General features: G+C 47.8%; 1 protein-coding gene across 2 annotated transcripts in view; it reads right to left on the bottom strand.

Moving 5' to 3' along the window:
- The window catches only part of KIF2C (kinesin family member 2C), a 1,247,488-nt gene that overhangs the window by 508,584 nt on the left and 717,392 nt on the right, over positions 1–21,512 (bottom strand). For both annotated transcript variants that reach the window (XM_086952306.1, XM_086952307.1), the window contains one exon: positions 2,728–2,870. In XM_086952306.1, coding sequence (XP_086808432.1) covers positions 2,728–2,870 — 143 coding nt within the window. The remainder of the gene's footprint in view (positions 1–2,727; positions 2,871–21,512) is intronic.

The raw sequence follows: 21,512 nt of genomic DNA, 5'->3' as shown, positions 1-21,512 counted from the left end.
CGAAGATCTCCATTGGAATCCAAAGGGTCCCAGATGTCGCCTTGGCACTCTGCCCTCCGGCAGCCCCTGTGCCGCTGGAGGTGCAATTCCTATGCAGATTGTTGGCTCTTGCAGTGCTGATCCTAACCCCAGGAGCTTTGCTCCCCAGGCCAAGTGGCCTGTTCGAAAGCAGTCCCTGACTGAAGGCTCCCTTAACCCCATTGGTTAAGATTGGGTCCCTGCACTTTGCACCTAGCCGTGCCAGTGCCGCTCGTGGTGCAATTTGTGTGTCTACCTGAACCTTGAGGAACCTTGGTTCAAACCACCAAAAACTATACTTGCAGGTAGTTCACTTACCTGTAAACCAATAACTTTATTTTCCCCATAGGAACAAATGTTGTGATGTTTTGTTCCTAAAATTGTTCTAAGTGTCGAGCTAACTATATTGCAAACTTTAAAAATTCTTACTCATTGTATTGTAGGATTCATGAAGTGGTATCTAGGCATACTACCCAGAGTAGTCTATGTAATCCAAAAGTAAAACAAAGTCATAAAATAAACTTCTCAGAAATTTAAACTGTTTTTAAAGCATATACACACACCTATAAAGATTGCAAATCCATTCCCAATTACATTACCCTGTAAGGTTTTACAGTTGCAAGTACATTTTTCTACCTGTACAGAGTCCTGCTTAGTTCTAGAAATCAAAACAAGTATACTACTTTTTATATTTCCCTATCTGGTCTGGATTCTGTCAGAGTGTGTGCAATCAATCCTTGATTGAGTGAATACAATAAATGCTTAGCACACCCTCCTGGTAGGCCCAACCGCTTGCCCACACTACCACAAAGAGCTATTAGCACTTCTCTAATTTAGCCTATGCTATACCTGTGGGGACTCCCTGGACTCTGCACACTATGCCTTACTTTGGTATGGTCTATACAGAGCCAGTTGCCTAGTTATTTTCTAGCAGCTCATCTGCAGTGGATTGCCTGCTGGCTGGCGTCCAGGTGAGGCACTCGGGGGGGGGCGGGGGGGGGGGCACTACTGGCTGTGCTGTTATGGGTCAAACTGGCCCCCAATGCCAGACCCCAGCTTTTACAAGTAACACTTTGGTGCTGGAGATGGGCCTGTTGCTATGTGAGGTCAGCTCCACTCTATGCTCTGGCAATACCTCTGGGAGGGTTCCCGAAGGCTGGGGATAAATATTTTAGTGCCCGGCAATTGACTGTGTGGACTGAAGCAGACATAGAGAATCTTGGGACTGTTACTCAGATTGTTCCTTTAGAACGCTGAAGACAGACAACAGCTTACCAGTCGGAGCAGAGCAGGCCCTGTATGGGGCACTGGACCCGGATCAGCCTGTTTGAGCTACTGCAGGGACTGCTCAAGTTGGCAAGGGGCGTAACCTTTTCACCTGGCTTTATAAAATGGCACTTTCCATGAGGGCTGAAGACCTTGCCACTTTGCGGGACAAATGGGAGGCTGGGCTTGAAAGGGCTTTTACTGGGGAAGTAGAAGCCCCAGGTTATAGAAGGCTCTTATTAGCTGATGTATAACACAAGGTTCAAATTCATCCAATTTAAAAGTGTCTACATTACACATTTCACTCCCCACAGATTGAATGTTAAGCTTCACATCCCTGACATTTGCTACTCTAGGTGTGCGCTGGTTGATGCAGACTTTATACATATGGTGTGGGGCTACCCAGTCAGTGTGTTACTGAATGCAGGTGGATGAGGAGCAAACCTTAAATCACTGTCAGCACTGTAAAGCGGAGCTATACCTTCTTAGTCTATACAAGAGGCAGCCAGAGCATAGCGAGATTAACAGAATCCTGGACTTGACCTTAAAGATAGACCGCAGGGACATGTGCGCCATTGGCAGTCGCCTCATGGACCTCCACACAGCAGATGGCGGGCTGAGGTAGAAACATTGGCCATAGAGAAAGATGAAGAGTTACGAACTGAAGAATCTAGAGGACTGCGGAGGAAAAAGATTGCAGACTATGGAGTTATCGCTAGTTTTTGGGACTTGGTCCCATAGGGGCGTGGTAAACAAGGGCACTGATGGTGCATAGATATGTACATCAAATGTGACTGGATGCACAAGATCTCTAAGTACCCCACCACCCTTTTGTATTTCTTGCACCCTACTGAGCTGATGAAGGGAGGTACGACACGGACAATAATTACAATACCTGGTACTCATGGTGTATTTCACTGAGCAACCTTTTCACTTTTTTCCATTAGCTATGTTCTTGTTAAGGATACATACCAGTTTATGTGCTTTCTTTCCTTCTATAGCAAACATGAAGGATAAAGGAAGATAACTAATATCAGAAGGGTAAAGTGTATAATGTGGTTATGATTACCATGCAAGTCCTATTGTATTGCATGCTCAGAAGACATGCATGATTGAAAAAGCTGCATGCACTTATGTATTCAGGGACATTTACAGTTGTAACAATTGTAGACTTTAAAACAAAAAGATACATATATTTGTTTTTTTAAGTAATTGATGCCTGAATTTGGTTTATGAGCATTGCCAATACTACTTGCTGTCAACGCTCAGATGGCAATGGCAGACTAAGGACTGCTTTGCCAGGGTCTCAGCAGATATTTCAAATTTGGCAAAGTGAGTGTAGCTTACAAGAAACAAATTTATAATCACTTCAACATATTGGAATTTAAGTGAGGAAAATAATGGGATGTCATTTTTAACAAGTGAAGAAAACAAATGACTCACCTGCAGGCACTACCAGCATCTATCATTTTGATGACATCATCTGCACAGGTAACCAACTTTTCCTGAAGCCCAACTACTTGAACCTGCTGCTTCCCATCCTCCAAAACCCGAAGCTTCGCCTTTTGGTTTAACAGATCAAACACCTGGACAAGAAATAAGCATATCAGCAATTAGCACAAGTGACATGATAGTTAAACTGAAAGTCACAGCTCAGATCAGTAAAGCACAAGTTGAAGTTAATGCTTGTTTGAGGGGTATAAATTCGAAGGTCCACTGTATTTTTGAATGTGATCGCACTCATTGGATGCCCACAAAAGTTTGCCACGGTAAAAGGTATCTTTGTACAGCACAGAAATGGTTCAGTTTGAAGTATTGGCTTATTTATTAGTGAGGCAAAGCTTTACTCTCTACCCTCACCAGTTCCACTTGCTTCCACATACCCAATGGCCCATGTCTCAAAAGGTTGACCAGCGTTTCCCAAACTGTGGGTCGTGACCCACTAGCAGATTGTGAGCTGATTTTTTGTATTTACCTCATCACATTTAATGTACTTGAAAGACACAAGTCAAATGTTAGGCTATGTCTGACAAATTGCTTCTTACAATGGTGTTTATAAGCAAACTTTACAGACCGATAAAGTAAAGTCAATTATGTCACAATCTTGCTGATGCTTAGGAACTTTAAAAGGAAAGGCTGTAGGAGGTAATTCTTTGAAAGAAAATGTAAATAACTACATTAACTGCACACGTTAATCCGTTAGGAAAGCAAAAATGAAGCTTTCTTGTAATTCTGAAGTGCAATATTAAAAAAGATTTGAATAGGATCAAATCAAGAAACTTTACTTTGTGATGTGCAAATAATGAATATTCACCAAAAACAGATTTCCACACATTTGGGTACAATATAGTTGTATCCTTAAATCTGTATATCTGTGCAAATTCAGTGGCAAATTCGATGACAAATGTGCGGTCTGTAAATGATAATGTGCTACCACCAAATACTTGAGTTGCATTTATAATTTTTCTTAAACACTAGCCTCATGACAATTAAAGCTAGGAAGGTCGCAAAAGTTTGCCGCTTTAACAATTGGCCAGTGGTTCTAAAAAGTTTGGAAAGAACTGGGATATACTGCTATTTTATGGCCGGTTAGAGAGATGAGACCGAGGACAGGAGCATTAACAACTAGTTCAAGAGCGATCCAGAATTCTTTGGAATCCGGTGCACCAGGTAAATAAAACTCTGCATCAGTACACACAGAGCAACCGCAGCCTGCACTTTGTAACAAACTGCAGCTGGCGATACATATCTGATTTGAGCAAAACTATTCTAATTTCTTATTTGTTGTCGTTTTCCTAGTCAGGAGATTGAATGAAAGTATAACCCAGTGTTAGAATTGGGGGTCTCTTGCACCTTTGTCCAAGTAGGGACCCTTCCTTCTAGTCAGGATAAGGGAGTTACACATCTAAAATAACACTTGCTAACCCTCTTGGTAGCTTGGCACGTGTGTAAAGCCTTTGCACATAACCAACAATACAGCGACAACACTAAAAAAGGACACTACACCAGTTTAGAAAAATATCCAATATTTTTATATATCCAAAACAAGACCAAAAACGATTTTAAAAAATCCACCATACAGTTCTCAGAATTCTTCAGTAATCAAAAAAGGCTTGCAATACAGCTCCTTGAAGCAGATTGCTGTGTCTGGGGCTATAACGGCACAGTGAATAACAAATCCAAACAGTTCTGGCTGACCGTGTCGTCGCAGGCCAGCTACGATGTCGGGAAAACCAGCAAAACAGTACCTTTAGAAATGCAGGGCGTCTGCGACCTCTTGATGAGCCTCGATGGGCCAGCGTCTGTTCCGGAAGATGGCGCTGGAGTAGGGCACTTGAAGTCACACGTGTTGCAGATCGAACTCCTCACGGTTGAAGTCAGGTGTGCCGGCAGGCCTCGGGGCTGTGGTGCGAAGTGCAGTGCCCTTGGGTCAAAGTGCAGGTAGCAGCAAAGAGAACATCATTCAGCAGTGTCGGTGAGATCAGGGCCGCGGCGCGAAGGGATTTGGAGCTCGTATCGTTGCTAGCAGGTCACGGTGCATGCAGCAGCGTTGTTGCTGAAGCGCCGTCATCGGCTGACGAACTGGAGTCGATGGCGGCATCGGCAGTGGGCCAAGGCTGAGGAGCGTCATGTAACTTACAAGCGGTGCCCTCGAACCACGGTGCAAGCAGCGATGTCTATGCAGGCAGGGAGTGTCGTCTGGGATACCAGTGCAACAGCACAAGGCGGTGCCCAAAGGTCAAGGTGCAAGCAGCGGCTCTTCGACTGCGTCAGGTAGCGTCGGTGAGTCCAGGGTTGCGATGCCAAGTCCAGCGGTGCCCTCTGCGGTGCCTTCAGAACACGGACTGCTTCAGGTTGCTTTTCTTCTTTTGCAGCACAAAAACACAGTCCTCAATGGGGATGGCAGAAGAACTTTAAGTCTTTGCTGTTCCTGAGACTCCTTTATTAGGGGGCAAAGCTCTACCTCAAGCCCTTGGAGAAACTCCATTAAGAAGTTGTAGAAAGTTCAGTCCAGTCCTTTCACTGCCCAAGACAGAAGTAGCCACTGCAGGGCAACACAGAAAGCACTCAGCAAAGTGGTAGTTTCTCCTCACTGCTTCTCCAGCTCTTCTTGGTAGCCTTCGTGGTCCAATAGAGCTCTGAAGTTCAGGGGTCTGGGCCCCAGTATTTATACTACAAAATACTTTGTTCACTCAGGCGGAGTGTGTATGTGCTTAGTCCAAACCAGTTCCGTACTCTCTGGCCCAGTTTCCTGGCAGGAAGTGGAGACAGCACTGTGGAAGGCAGACCAGGCCCATTCAGTTGAAAGGAAACATCCTCCCCCCTACTCTAAAAGCAGCCCAGGTCTGTTAAGCCCAGCCCAGACCCCAGACTCTCTTGAGCCATTGCACATCTCCAGCCCCCCTCATGCCAAAGCCAGTCAATACACATCTTGGCAGAGGCAAACTGAATGCCTAAGCAAGAAAATACCTACTTTCTAAAAGTGGTATTTTCAAACACAGGATGTAAAAATCACCTTCACTAAAAGATGCATTTTAACGTTCTGAGTTCGGGCATACTTAACAATATTTTCCTACCTGGTTCACAATGGTAGTTCTGCTTCTAAGATGTTATAAGCAAACTCCCCATTATATCTTATAGGAACAGGTAGCCTTGCAATAGTGAAGAACGAAATTTGCAGTATTTCACCATCAGGACATGGCACACACACCTACCTATCACATACACTGCATCATGCCCACAGGTGTACCTTGGGCATACCTTAGAGGTGACTAACATGTAGGAAAAGGATAGAGAATGGCAGGTGAGTGCACTTGCCAGGTCGACATGGCAGTTACAAACTGCACCCTGGTTCTATAGTGCAGGTCTGAGTTACCTTTACAGGGATACTTCTATTGGTGGCACAATCAGCGCTGCAAGCCCACTAGTAGCATTTGATCTACAGGTCCTGCTACTCAGTGCACTTTACTAGGGATTTACCAGCAAATCAAATAAGAATCATGGAAACATCAATCCATAACCCAATTTACAACAGGAGCACTTGCAATTTAACACTGAACAGCAGTGAGAAAGAGCGGAGAGACACTAAACCAGCAAAAACTGTCAAAACGGAGGCCAGAAAGCAAATAAACAGGACAAACACGCCAAAAGATGCCAAGTCTAACAATCAGTATGACATTTTGAGCGCTACACGTCTTACCAACTGTTCATGCACCAATTTCAAAAGTTTGTTAGTTTTCAATGTACAATCCGTGTAACTGAAGCAAGGATGATCTTACAAACAGTAGAAGAGAGGGTGTTGCACTGATACATAAAGACATTTAACTGCATCACCATCCCCACAAAAGGATAAGGAGTGGAGACACTGTTTCAGACTCTCCATATCCCCTGAATCTATAGCTGGAGTCTTAATTAACAGACCATGTAACAAGTCCATGTCTGTCACGTCGTTTTACCTGCGACCTACCTGGTATTACGTTATGCTCATTTTATATTAGGAGATTAACCTCCATATGGATAAAAAAAAAATTTAAAAAGAGGACAATGATGTGGTCTCCTTATATGAGAAAACTATGGACCTGTGTCAATTTGTGTCCAGCCCCACGCATCAACCAGGACATGCACTAGATCAGATTTTCTTCAACAAAATTCTGAAAGTGGATACACCAATCCTGCAAGTCTGGTCTGACCACTTCCTGATCAAATTTTAATGGGCGATTGAAGGGAAAGCTCAAACGCAGGCCTTAGTGGCCTTGTGTGTTTCTAAAGCCTTTCATAAAATTCAGTCATACCTCCTGAGAGCATTTTGGTGATGTGAACATCAACGCTTGTCTCCGATAGTTGGATTGCTCATGCTGCCCTGGAGCTGGTAGCTGCAAACCAGCAGGTTTTGCACAGTCAAGTCATCATGCCCAGGTATACAGTTGCTCTTTAACACCTTCAATGCTATAGCAATTCCCCCCCCCCAAACCCCCGATGCTGGGTGTCCCTTAAATCCCATTGTTCATGACAAGCTCAGCTCGTCATGAGCACAGGAGCACTGTACTGAATGACGAGCTGAGCTCGTCATGAGCATGGAAGGGGTTAAGAGAGCAAGTGACAGTGCAAATTCCTCGAAAGGCAGAGGAGGGAATCTTACAATCCTAACTCCAAAGATCAGTACAGGTTAGCTCATACTTACAGGGTGGCTAGTGAAAAACAGTCAACCGGGAGACCAAAATTAATAGGGCTGGTAATACAGGAATTTTTAAAATTGTGCAAAACCTGGTCCCCTGTGGCCATTTCCAGATGCCAAGTACTCGTGGCTGAATGGTGTGAACAGCTGGTATTCTATTTTCACAATAACATCCTGAATACTCAGCCCAGCCTTGCTCACAACAACCAGTCCGAGGAGCTGCAGTGGTCTGTGTGTCTTCTGGCCAAAAGAAGTGCTTTTTTGATGCTTTTTTATTGAGGGGATTTCGAAAGGCTGAATTCGACTATTAAAGTGACCATTGTCGGATTTTTTAAATTGCAGGGACACCCCATGTTGCAAAGATACAGGTACACCCCAATGTCAGAAATGTTGCCATCTAACTTTTGAATAACCTTTTCATGTGTAGTGAATGAACGGTCTCCCACCGGAAAATGGGAGTACTCCTCAACAAAAACTAATAGATGTCCATTCCCTAGAAGAATAAATAGATCAAAAGCCATTTTCTCCAAGCAGGATGTGGCAATTCAGACCTGTTCAAAGGCTGCTAAATAACTGTAAACAAAATACAGTTGCATCTGTGACAAGTCTTCAATTCATTTTTTTTCCCCTTTAGTCCAGATACAGAAATCAGACTATCACAGAGAGCTCAGTGACATCTATTCCTCGATGTTCAAACATTGATTACTTCTTGTAAAAGACTCTCTAATAACAATTCGTGTACAAGGCAGACAGAGGCATTCTTGAGTCACTGAAAGTTTCTTTTACATTTTTGAACTCCGAACACTCACTGTCATTAGTGAGAGGTCTAGAGTGGGGGTTTCCCGATTGATCAGCAATAATGTCTCAACTTTAACATGTCACTATCTTGGCTTGGCTTGTGGCAGTAATGATTTGCTCTAAAGACATTGCAGCTGGTGTGCTCGATTTCACAATAAAATTGATGTAAGCCTCCACGGTCTTAAAATGAGGTACTAGGGCATTGCAACGGCACTCTTTAAAAATCAGGATTCTAATAATTCCCTGGACGATAAATAATCTTATAGTTGTATTCTTGTATCCTAAAACCCCAACATTCAATTCTAGATGGCAGTTTGGCTTTGTTGAATATCTTCAACTGAGCCTGATGATTGTTACAACTGTTAATGACTTTCTGAACAAAAACAGATGGAAATATTTGAACGCCCAAACCACTGCCAAACTTTCTTAATCAGGTATAGCAAGTAAGCATGTTTCGTTTGAAACATGCTTTTTCTGACGTATGCCACGATACATCTCCAAACATTTGCTTGCGGCGGAGGGACTAGGCAGCGGTAAACTCACACCTCAGAGTTTCCAAGACGGACTCGTGATCTGTGACACACCGGCTTCTTGATGCTAGAGGGTATGATTACCACATTCGAGCATAAGGTCCTCATAGGAAAGGTGGAGGATTGTGAATAGAGACCCAACTATTTGCCCTGACGAAGTTGCCAATGACAAGGCAATGAAACATGTCGGTCCAGTCGTAAAAACTTATGGTATCAGTTGAACCATTTTTAAACGTGGAGTTTGGCAGCACCAGAATAAAATCGACTCAGCCAGCCAAACTACACATTCTTAATTGATTTTTGTGTTTGTTGGGTGTGGGCACTTCTGTTTTCAATAACTTTGTCTGTCCCAGTAGGAAGTGTAACTGTACACTCCTTGTCTGTCTCCTTCTCTATTCTTTTTGGTGCACATCTCTTTTGCACTGGTTTCATCCTTCTTGCCAGGAAAGTAGCCGATGATGAGAAGCGGGTATACCGGTGATTAACAAACCGGGAACCCCCTCGGGTGTTGCGTCCCTGAGGTACTTTCCTGGCGTTCTCACATATTTTTTCTATGTGGGTGAGTCTGTACACATTCATGTTTATATATTTTAAGGCATGTCCCGACCTGTAACAGTAATATATATTAAAATTTCTTTGGTGAGCCAATAGGACGTGTGGCCCCATTAGTTAGAGTTTGAGAATTATATCATGCAGGCTTAATAGGGCTTTTTGTTTCATATGCGTTGAGTGGGGGGCTGCCCTATATAGCCTTTCTCCCCCTGACATCCCTTTTTGAGTAACTAAAAGGCCTAAAAGGAGCATGGTAAACTGAAAATGCTTGTGGCCTACCGTGAACAGCTGGTGACGCCGGTGGACCGGCAGGATGGGGATGTGAAAAAAGAGCCCTGCAAGTCCAATGCTATCATCCAGTCTTCCAGGTCGAGGGCAGACAAGACCTGAGCAAGCGTCAACATCTTGAACGTCACTCAGATCCAAGATAGGACGCAGGTCCTTGTCCTTGGGGACAAGAAAGTAGTGGGATTAACAACCACGACCTACTTCTGGGGCAAAAATACGCTTGATGGCTCCCTTGGCCAAGAGCTGTAACTTTCTGCTGGAGAAGGGCCAGATGATCCTCCTACATGTGGTGGTATCACGGTGGCATGGCTGGAAGGGTAGTCTCGAAGGGGAGGGAGTAGCCCCTTCGGGCTATTTGCAAAACCCCCTGGTGCACCAGAGGGGGCGGTGATGACGGATCCTGCTGCCCACTGCTGTTTGATTGCCCTAAAATGTCGGACTAGGAAGGTTTAGAGGCTGCTGCAGAGGTGGGGGTTTGTGGACTGGCCAGCCCGCTGGCCCCCAGAATCACGACTGTTATTCCCACGTCCCCGGCAGCGTGAAGGTTGGGTAACTTGCTGTGGCCTGTGTCTCTGGGCGGGACGTAGCCACGAAAAGGGCGAAAAGCAGACTGCGCAGGACTGGAGAGGCCCAAGGACTTGGCCGTAGCCCGCGGGTCTTTGAAACGCAAAAGAGCGTTGTCTGCTTGGTCGCAAAAAAGGCGACTATCAAAGGGCATGTCCATCAAGGTGTTCTGGATATCCCCCGAAAAGCCAGTAGATCTCATACAGGCATAGTGACTCAGCGCTACCGACGTTGAAATGGTCCTGCCCAGAGTCTGCGGTATCCAGCCCACAACGTATAGTAAACTTCGCTGCATCCCTCCCGGCGGCGACAACCTGGGAGAGCACTGCGGGCCTCCTCCGGACACTGAGCCAGCACCTGCGCAACCGTATCCCACACAGAGCGGGAATAACGGCCCAAGAGACATGCAGAGTTAACCGACCGCAGTCCTAAGCTGGCAGAAGAGAAAAGCATCTTCCCAAGATGGTCCCGCTTCTTGGATTCCCTATCCGGTGGAGCGGTAAGGAAAGCGCTCTTGGAAGTTGAGGCTTGGACCACCAAGCTCTCCGGGGTGGGGTGTTGGGATAGGAAAGTGGTGTCACCCAGAACCAGGTGGTGGCGTATGGCAATGACCCTGTCCAGGGGAGCCACCATGTTGGGCCTGGACCACGTGCCCAAAAGGACATTGATGAGGGCCTCATTAAACAGCAGCAGGGGCTCCAAAGAGCTTGCAGCCGGCTGAAGCACCTCTGTCCGGAGGTTAATCCTGACCGCCACCGTAGGAAGCTCTAGGTTGAGAGCCTCGGCCACCCTACGCAACACCACTACGTAAGATGCTCCCTCCTCTGTAGCCACGGTAGGAGAATAGAACATGCTAATGTCAGAAGACTTGTCAAGAACACTGGCATCCCCCAGTTCCTCTCCAGTGCTGCCCAGATCCCATCTGATGAGTTAAAGGGTCACCTGACCCCCTCCCAGTCCTCCTCAGTTTGCCAATCTGGCTGAAAAGGGACCAAGGAGTGAACAGGGGAACAAAAACTCCACTTGGTGCCGGATCCGGTGTCGGACTACGCCGGTCCGGCTCCACATCAGGATGGAGGGCGGAGTCTACGCCAGCCGCGGACATGACCGGCGTCTGATGTGGCTGCGGCGGCGCAGGAAGCGGCACTGGTGGAGGTGTAATAAGGTAAACCAGTTCCGAACTGGATCCAGGCCTGAATCCAAGGGGAGGCCTGCAGCGCTGTGGCCAGATCAGACGGAGAAGGCCTAGGCCTCCCAACCAAGTCCGCAGGGTCCGAAGGCATGCCAGCGGGATAGGGCCGCCCAAAGAGGACTTGCATCGATTCGTAAAACTTACGAAGGTTGGCAGGAGTCGCTCCAGGTCCCGGAAAGGGCAGGAATCCTGGAGTAGACTCTGGTGATAGCTCCGCGACCAGTCCCTCGACCTCCCTCGCGAATGGGACCTCAAAAGGCGCGGAGCAGACTGCAGGCCCTCAAGCAGCTTTCAGGACCGCTCCCGCAAAGCCTTCAGTGTCGACTGAGAGTCGAAGCACGACTTGGAGTCATGGTCGCGCTCCAGTCAAAAGAGGCACACTATGTGCGGATAAGTAACTGACAGCAGTCGGGAACAGGAGCCGCCAGCCTTGAAACCGGGCATCCCTTGTGCACAAGGAGTAGTACACAAAAAAAAAAAAAAAAAACGTCTAAAAAGGTGGGGAAAAAGTCCATCAAAAAGTGACTGGAGGTACCGCTCTGTCTGGATCTATGCTGGCTGGTGCTGAAAAAGAAAGATTGGACGTCAGCGAGCGAGAGTGGCGTCTAAGTAGCTACCACAACATGACTACACGACGCCAACGACTAACGCCGAGCCGATTGAAACCACCTTCAAACATGCAGAGGTTCTACTGACGAAAAACTTTATGGATCCAGTGACGCCTGGGGGTAATTCTAAGTTTTTCGAGTCTCGACAGGTTATTTTTCATTGTTTTTTGTGGAAGTGCTATCTCTACATAATAGAGAAGTTGGCATATCTTAAAAAAAGGGGAAACTTCCGGTTTTGAAAAGCCACTGGGTAATGGAATTTAAATATTAGGTCTTAAGGAAAAGATGCAGTACCACAGGGACACCTAATAGACTGATACGGCACCCTTCCCTTCAGACCTAATAAAGGAATTCCGTTACCCAGTGGCTTTAGGGAACGAGCACGAGTGTTTGCGAGCATTTTATTTAAGCGTTAATAGCCTAAGCAATAAAAAAATACAACTAATAAAAGGACAAAATGATCGTGCTCGTCCGTTCAGCCACTGGGTAATGGAATGCTTATAGTAGATCTTAAGGAAAGGGTGCAGTGCTACAGGCTGTTACTAGGTATCCATAGCAACACAGCTGTGGTTAACTTTCAGCGCTGAGTTTCGGTTTTGAATACTCAGAAGGGGATTGAATTTGTGAGGATCTGGGTTCGCCTGGGAGACAGGCGAGGTAAGTGACCAAGCGGAGGTGTAGTGAGGCGTGGCTTCCCTAGTCATGGATGCTTTCCTTTTTGTCACTGGTAGGAAGGTGGATACCGGACTATGTTTACCCAGATTTTTTTGCCTAGTGTTTAGCTAGTTCCCTCAGGACAACTTTTAACTGGGTTCACCTATCAGGTGCTCAACATTGATGGAGTGCAGAAAGATCATCCCATGGCACTAGTAATTCTCAGCTGGGGAGGAGTCACTGGCCCCAAGAGAGTGGCAGTGTCAAACTTGCCTGTAGATTGTCTACTGGGGAATGATCTAGAGATCTCAGCCTGGGCAGAGGTTGAACAAGAAACTCATTCTAGAATGGTAGGCGTCCCAGAAAAGGTTAGTGGGGCTGTGATAGCCCCAGCCCCAGCCCAAGCAGAATTCCTTCCTAAAGAGGTTGGAAGGGCTGTGATGGTCACAGCCCAAGCTCAGACATACTTCCCTGAAAAGGTTGGCAGGGCTGTGATGGTCACAGCCCACACCCAGAGTTCCTTCCTGAAAAGGTTGGTAGGGCTGTGATGGTCACATCCCACACCCAAACAGATTTTAGTGGTGAGAAGCCTGAAACTATGTATTACTCCACTTAAACAGATAGCATTGGGGAGGAAGAAAAGTCTCCCTCCCTCCAGACATTAGGTGAGCCTCTTCAGGGAACAGACCCTACCCCTTGTGAAGGAACTACCCCAGAGGTAGTCAGGCCTAGTCTGGCAGAGCCTCTGATGTCAGTGGACCCTTTCAAGGTGGGACAGTCTGGAGCAGGTAACCTGTACCTCTCTACCCTGCCTCAGTCAGCCCAGGGCTGCAGAGGTCAGGGAGGCCAGTGGTGGACCCCAAAGGGCCCCCTGTCCATAAGAACCACCCCATCAGCAGATTAGGGGCACCAAAGCTAGCAGCCCTAGCAAGGTGAAAAATTCCACAACTCCTGAGGGAACTCCCTTACACTTAGTTAGGAACCTTCCCCAGATGGATTCGGTTGGGCACAGCCAAACCTGCGACCCAAAGGCCCCAAACCAGACCTGTCCCACCAGTAAGCCAACAATAGGGACCCAGCCTCCAGCTGTAGGCAGCCAGAGGTTGACCCTGAGAGCACAGTGCAACTCAGTCATGGAAAGAAAGGCATCCATGGTGGATAGTGAAGCTGAGCCCTACATTAGTGGAGCCTCACTTCAGTACTCCATCTCAACACCAGCCTTTTACTTTGCCAAAACACACCACAGGTACAGATTCCCTATAGTGGAGACCCTCTGATACCCCTAGGGTGAGGGATTGCTTAGTGGACCATGAGACCGGGGTAACCATGCTAGTGCAGGTACTTCCTTATATGGCCACTTATGCAATATAGGCTTACCTGGTCAAGGATAGCCTCATCTCCTTTCGTTTTGGGGGGAAGGGGGTGGCTGTGTAGGAAGGTGGATACCAGACTATGGTTACCCCAGAAATCCCCCCTTCTAGAGGGAGAAGACATGTTACTTTCCTTAAACGCGGTTAAATCTAACCAGAGCCTCAGCATCACAAAATGGATGCTACTGCCACAGACACAAGTCTGGCCTCCTGCTGCTGACTGAATTTCCAGCAGGGGAGGCCTGGACAAAAGGTTTCCTGTCACAGGGAGGTGCTAGCACCACCCAGACAGGAGTTAATGGATTGGGACAGGGAGGGCTGAATGAAACTAGACACTGCCTGGGGCACACAAGGTGTCCCATGCATAGTCCAGTTCAAACCGGTGCTCGGGCACTCCAGCCCCAGCGCTAAACTGGACAAAGGGAAAGGGGTGTAACCACCGCTTTCCTGGGTCCCACCTGTAGGAGAGTAGGGTCTGCAATCCTATGATCACCCAGATTTTTTGCTTTTGTTTCACTGGTTTACGACTTTCTCTGGCTGTGGGCCTGCTAATCAGACCCACAGCCTGGCTGTTCTCTTTCTAAATTACGATATGTACCCTAGGTGCATTTACCAATTGGTACTGGGCCACCTTATCAGACCCTGTAACTCAGGGCATAGGTGTACCCAGGGCCGCCAGGGGCTGCAGCATGTATTATGCCACCCCTGGCTGGCCTCCTAAATTTGACACAACTGGCTGCATGACAGCTGGGGCGAAGTCGTGTAATCACACTTTGCTTTAGATATAGTAGCCCTATATCTAACCATACAATGGACACCCGAGTTCCTATCAGTCACTCCTATGGCAGGCCTTGACAATCCTGAAGGCAGAGTGCGTGGGCTCGTGTGAACTGTGTTCTGGCCCGAGCCGGTTGCAGCTTGCGGAATCAAGACCCAATGGCTGTTCCATGATAACGCGTACCATATCGGTAACTTCGGTGTCGCGTTATCAAGACATGTCGAGTAAGGTGTCATACGAATCGGGATGCTGCCCTCTCACCAACTCTGGCGACGAGGTTAGCATTCCGCCCTTCTAGAGGGACACGACATGTACGTAACTGTGAACCCCGGTTAAAGTTAACTAAAGCCTCAGCTCCACAAAATGGATGCTGCCACCACAGACACGAGTCTGACCTCCTGCTGCTGGGAGTCCTTCCAGCGAGGAGCGCTTGGACAAAGGGTTTCCTGTCGAGGGCGGTGTTCGCACCGTCCCAGACAGGGTTTGTGTATTCTGGGTAGGTAGGGCTTTGGCGAGAAGGTGACTGCGGAGTGGCACCCCGGTGCTCACTACGCATCTGCCGGTCAGAACCAGTTCCAGGGGCGCCAGCCCTGGCCTGGGGAAAGTCCGGCAGGGGAGAGGGGTGTAACTACCCCCTTCCTGGTCCCACCCTTAGGGCAGGACCTAGTCATGTACCCACCCCTTTCTTTAGGATAAAGACCGGAGCGGGGACCCTTCCAAATTAGATCATCTTTGAATCAAGAACTACTTTCTACGAAAGGACATTCAAGACTCTTCTCAAGATTTCTCCCTTGTGACTAAAGAGTAGTCACCCTGCATCAGCGGGCACCATCTAAGAACTCTGCGGTTTGCTGCAAGTCCTTCCTCAAGGATCCGACGGCCCAGCTCGACGAGAACCGGCTTCCCTGGCACCTCTGACCTCTACCCACGTCATCAGCTCAGCTGTGATCTGTGGGTGCGACGAGACCTCAAGGGACCGGCCATCATCAAAACCTGCACGCTTTCTTAAACCAGCACGACCATCGAAGTAATTCCCTGGTGAGTGCTCTGGGGTCCGAGATGCCCCGACCCTGAGCCGCTCCAGCACCGAAGTGCAGTCTCCCAGCATCTCCACGATCTGCGTGGGGCCCTTCTGCTCGCTGCTCAGCACGTTGTCTGGTCACTAGCCGCTGGCTTGTGCCCTTCTGTGACGACATCCGACAACCAACACTGCTGGTCTGGTTGCTCCAGACTGGCCCTTGCTTCCATCTTTGAGAGAAGCACCCCGGACCCTCCTGGTCCACTCAAGACGCCATCTTAGGCCCACCACGTGGCCCTGAGATCTGCCAAGGCTTGTTGCCCCATCCTGAGCCCAGCGACGCCGACAGCATCATCCTTCGTGGGACAGCTCGCACCTCCACCGTGGTCGCCGACAACGCCTCCTGGTCCGTGAGACTGCAGAGCCTAGCGTCGCCCACTCACCTGGTCGAGGTGACGGCCAACCGGTGCCTTCCTGGTACCCTCTGACTACTGGCTAGTAGTACGAACTTGGTCCCCTCTGCTTTCAGGTATCATCAATCTCTGATCCAGGCTTGGATCTCTACGAACTATTCATCACTGGTCGCCGGCCAGCAACTCCTTTTCTTCCGGCTCCTGGCTCGTCAGCGAAGACCCCGACGCCTGTAAGACTTGTGCAGCCGCAGCCCTCGTGGCTAGGTAACTCAGCACTTCGGTGCCTGCATAGCCTCTTTACTCTAGGGTCCCGAGTCCCTCGCTTCCGACTTGCCTTATCGGGTCCGCCCGAAACCTTAAACTTTCCGTGTCCTCGGACACTTGTTTTAATTGTGCACTTGATATTTTCCTAAGAGATTTGGTTTGTGCTAAGTACCCTGTCCTCATAAAGAGTACAGGGCTGTTGTGATTCTTAATAAATATCCTGTTTATTTTCATAACACTTGTGTGGTGTCCTTTCACTTGGTGTTCAAGGGGTACATGTGTGGTAAACAGCTGGCTTAACACGCCCTCTCGAGTCTTTAGCCTTAGACTGCTCGTATCCACGCTACTAGGATAGCTGGTCTATCGGTTGACTTACAACCAATCACCATAAGGGTCGTTTGGAACGATACATAGCGGTCGCTAGAATAGCGAACGCTGCATATCGGGCCAACTTCTCACACCACCCATAGGAGGGATCTAGCAGGTGATCCAGCCCCTTGGTTTGGAATAAAGGTAGGAGCTGTGCCTTTAGATCATCCTGACAGAAACTTTGATACGAAACTCTGGACCCTTCGACATCCTACTCGACGTAGAAGACTGAAGAATCTCCCTTGTGGTCAAGGAGTGATCACCCTGCACAAGCAGGCACCATCAGCGCTCAAAGGTTTTCTTTGTTGGTGCTCCCGCCGGACCTCGAACGACAGACAGACAAGACCTGGACTCCCAGACTTCCAACAGCCCGATCCACAGCCCCAGCGAAGCTGAGACCCGTGGAGGCGACATGAGACGTGGGACCGGCCATCTTGGAAAGCCAGTAAAGTGCTTCCTGTGCAGCTCCTGAGGCACCCTCGAAGCTGTGCATTGGATATTGAGAAGCCCCAGCTCCGAGCAGCTCTTGCACCGAAGATCACCTCTCCACGCTCACCGAGTGCTGCGTGGGGCCCTTTTGCATTTTCCTGCTCGACACATCTGTCCGGTCACTTGCCCGTTGGCTAGTGGCCTCGGACGACGAACCGTCAAATTTTCACTGCTGGTCTGGTTGCTCCAGACAGGCCCTTGCTCCCCTGAAAAGGAGCAGCCCATCAGACCTTGAAGGTCTGATTCAGAAGCCATCTCCGATTCCTGCGTGGGTTGCATTTGCCAAGGAATGTTGACTCCGATTCGAGAACCGACACCGCCGACAGCGAGAGCCTTCGTGGGACAGCCCGTGTCCACCTCCTGGTCAACGTCGATACTTCCTGGTTCACCTGGCAGCGGAGACAAACTTCACGACAACACCTGATCGCAACCAGACATCGCCAGGTTCCTCCCTGGTTCCATCCTGGTCACTGGCTAGTGACCCAGACTCTGTCCCCTCTGCTTTCAGGTACTCTACATCTTCGATCCACCCTTGGATCCAACCGGACTCTTTTCTCCTGGTCGCCTGCAGCATCTTTTCATCAAGGCTCCATAGAACTCCACGACGAAACCAGACACTGACACCTATGCACCCGCTTCCTGTGGGTGAGGTAACAAGGGTACTCCGGTGCCCCTGTAGAGATTTACATCCCTAGTGTCCTAGTTTTAAGTGGTTAAGTTCTAGTCCAGTCGGAAGACTTCCAAATCTGCAACTTTCTAACTTTTACGCACCATTGACTTCTATTGGTGCACGTGGTTGCCTATAGACACTGCACCCACAACCTGTGGGCCTCCCCCGACCTAACCTCTGTTAGTCCAGTGTAGCCCCAGCGATTCTCAAGGCCTTAGGCCTTACAATTGTTCGTGACGTGGTTCTTATACCACTATTTTAGTAAATGGTTTGAGCAGGGCCGGACTGGCTACCGGGCAGTTGTGTGTGCTTCCGAGCTGTGGGCTATTTTCTCTGTGGTGGGGGCCTATTTCGTTGATGGGGACCTGCGTGCGCATTGAAATAAAAAAAGAAAAACGAATTTCATTTATCACACGCAGGTCCCTATCAATGAAGTCAGCCCCCAGCTCGGCAGCACACACAACTGCCCGGTAGCCAGTTCGGCCCTGGGTTTGAGTGGCCACCAGGGCCTATCCATATTTGTGCAACGTTTTTATGTTATATGAAGTTGTTTGTTTAAAGCTTGTGCTTCTGTCCTCATAAAGAGTACAGAGGATTATTCTAGTAATAAATACATATATTTTATAATATGTAACTTGTGTGGTGTCCTTTCATTTGGTATTAAAATGATTGCATATGGTAAAACAGCTGGCTTCACATGCCCTCTTGAGTTTAGCCTAAGACTCCAATAGGAGAGGTGGTCTATAAGGTTGACTTACAATCAATCACCATAGGGGTTGTTTGGACTGGTGCAAGGTGCTCACTAGAATAGTGATCATATACCAGGCCAACTTCTCACATCACTTTTTTCACATCCCATTGTCCTAGTAAGAGCCCATGCAAGCAGAGGGATTGCTTTCTGTTAATTTTTTTCCAGACATGTTCCGCACAAACAGCAAACCATATCAGGTGCCGTATTAAAATCCAGAGGGGAGTACCTGCCTCTGGCCGTCCCTTCGGCACTTGTGGAGCGGGAACCTTGGTCACACCGCTAAATCAGATTAGCACATCTTTCAGGTACTAAATGGGGTAATTGATTGTATTACAGCACATGCAGAAACGCATTGCGTATCAGCACTACCACTAGAAGTATAGCAGGTGCTTTAAAAAAGTTCTCTGCTACTCAAGTGCTTGTTGATTTACAGCTCTTTATGCTGCTTTAGCTCCTTCAAAGCACTACGGCACTGTGGCTGATCCCTGCTCGTCGCTGCAACTTCCCTGCCCAATGACAAAGAATTTCCTCAGTTTCTTGGCCTGTGAAGCAATTTGAAATGTATTAGCCTAAACTCAAGCTCCTGAACGTCCATTCTGAAGGTTACATTCCTCGACATGAAATTGCAGATTGAGCCTGAGAGAAGCGCAACTAGTATTACAGCTGTGTTGTATTTTAGCATGGCAGTTTTCTGGCGCAGATTAATAGCCATGTACGTTTCTCTTCCAGGCGGGTCTTCAATTCGACCTCTTGCCATTCAACTTGTTAGTGTTGTCCTGAAATGAGAAACACCATTTTGTGGCCAACTTTCACCATGAGCATATTTTCTGCAATCACTCGACTTGTTTTGAGCTCCAGGATTGCCTTTTAGTTGATATGTATCCGATGCTCCCATTTCTAAATGGAACAAACTGTAAGACAAAGTCCTGCAATAGAATAAAGGACTCATTAACGAGCTTAATGTTCACTCAAATGGGTAAACCAAAGAGCCCGTCTATTCTAAACATTGAAGGCTTTAGGTGGATCTGCACTCCATTATGGGAAGTAGTTGCTTCGTTCTTGGGGTGATTGCTTCTAGTCTGCTGCTTTTGCATCACATGGAGTTCATGTTCCTGGCATACGTGGTCAAGCATGGGGCACAATGTACAGATGAACAAGAGCATGGATGGAAACAAAGGCACTGTAAGTAATAGGCCAGACCTAATGGCTTTTCCAGTGCTTCATATTATGTAACACCAGTGTTAAATGCTTGGAAACCAAAAAACAACTAAAACACTCATTTACAATGCTAATAGCGCTAACTTTCACGCATGTCAGACAGATGCATTGCAAATGCTGGTTTTATTTTTCTGGCAAATGCCTCTATTTAACTTTGATAAAAAAAAATAAAAAAAACCAGCATAGGTCAGTAAAATACCAGAATCACTTTAGCATTCTCTACATTCCAGTCCACAGAAATGGTCTTCCACAATAACACTTTTTTAAATCTTGTATTTTCAGTGATCTGACCACCGTAGGTCCCGATTTTATATTAAAAACAGAGCTTTGGACTAACATTTCCTGCTGAAAGGCAATATTTCTCTCCATGTGTTCTCATACCTGGCGTGTCTCAAACTTTGTTGCTTACTTTCCCTCCATGTTAAAGAACAGTAGATGTTTCAGCACCCAGGATAATGTGCTGTATAGCTAAATACATATAAGGTCCCAAAGGCTAGACCGATTGCGTCTGTTTTAAACCAGCATTTGCAATGCAATGCAAGAGTTCAGTGAATTTCCTTAGCACTGGTTTAACTTTTCTACTCGGTTTAAACTCAGTAGAGGCACTTTAGTAAGAGGCAGCCTAGGTTTCTCAAGTCCAGTGACCCAACTTACTCGGTTTAGTCTGAGTACAGGCCTACTAGCGAGACCGTTACGTTGATAATGGACTCGTTTCTGCTAAGTTGCATTGGGCCAATTAGGGTGTTCCTCACGGGTACATAGCTTAAGTGTAATCTACGCATTGTTTAGGAAGGGGGGGGGGGGGGGGGGGGGGGGGGGGGAGGGGGAAATGGTTCGGGCAACTCCGGCACACCCAAGAGCCAGGTCTTAAGCTTCTTCCTGAATGCTTGCAGTGTGGGGATACGTCTGATGCTGAGGGGGTGCTTGTTGCAAGTCTTGGCCACGATGTAGGAGAAGGATCTTCCTCCCGTTCTGGCTTTGCAGATATTTAGGATTTCGGCAAGGTCGGCGGAGGTTCCTCTTAGGTGCATAGGAGATTCTTTCATTGAGCTACTGGGGTCTGGTGTTATGGCAGGCTTTGTAGGCATATGTGAGCAGTTTGAAAGTCACTCTTCGATGGGAAGCCAGTGGAGGTCTCGTAGGTGCTGGGTGATGTGGTCTTGTCGTGGGATGATTAGAATGAGTCAGGCTGCGGCGTGGTGGATGGTCTGGAGTATGTGGAGTAGAGATTTGCTGATGCCGGCGTAGAGGGTGCTCCTGTAGTCCAGCCTGCTGGTTAGGAGTGCTTGGGTGACTGTCTTTCTGGATTCTGGGTGGGGGGGGGGGGGGGGGGGGGAGGGGGGGAATCCATTTGAAGGTCTTGTAGAGTATGCAGAGGGTGTTTATGCACATGAAAGACACAGCTTTGATCTGTAGATTGTGAGGGAAGTAGAATAGGATGCAGAGTATGCAGGCGTTGTCTGTGGGAGGGGTGCAGAGGGAAAGGGGCCACCAGGTGTCATTCCACACTGAGCGGGTGGGATCCAA

This window comes from Lissotriton vulgaris, chromosome 1_1, assembly GCF_964263255.1.
Source record: "Lissotriton vulgaris chromosome 1_1, aLisVul1.2, whole genome shotgun sequence".
In the NCBI taxonomy this organism is placed as follows: Eukaryota; Metazoa; Chordata; class Amphibia; order Caudata; family Salamandridae; genus Lissotriton; species Lissotriton vulgaris.
The sequence above is the reverse complement of the archived record's forward strand: the minus strand, read 5'-3'. Positions and strand labels throughout refer to the sequence as shown.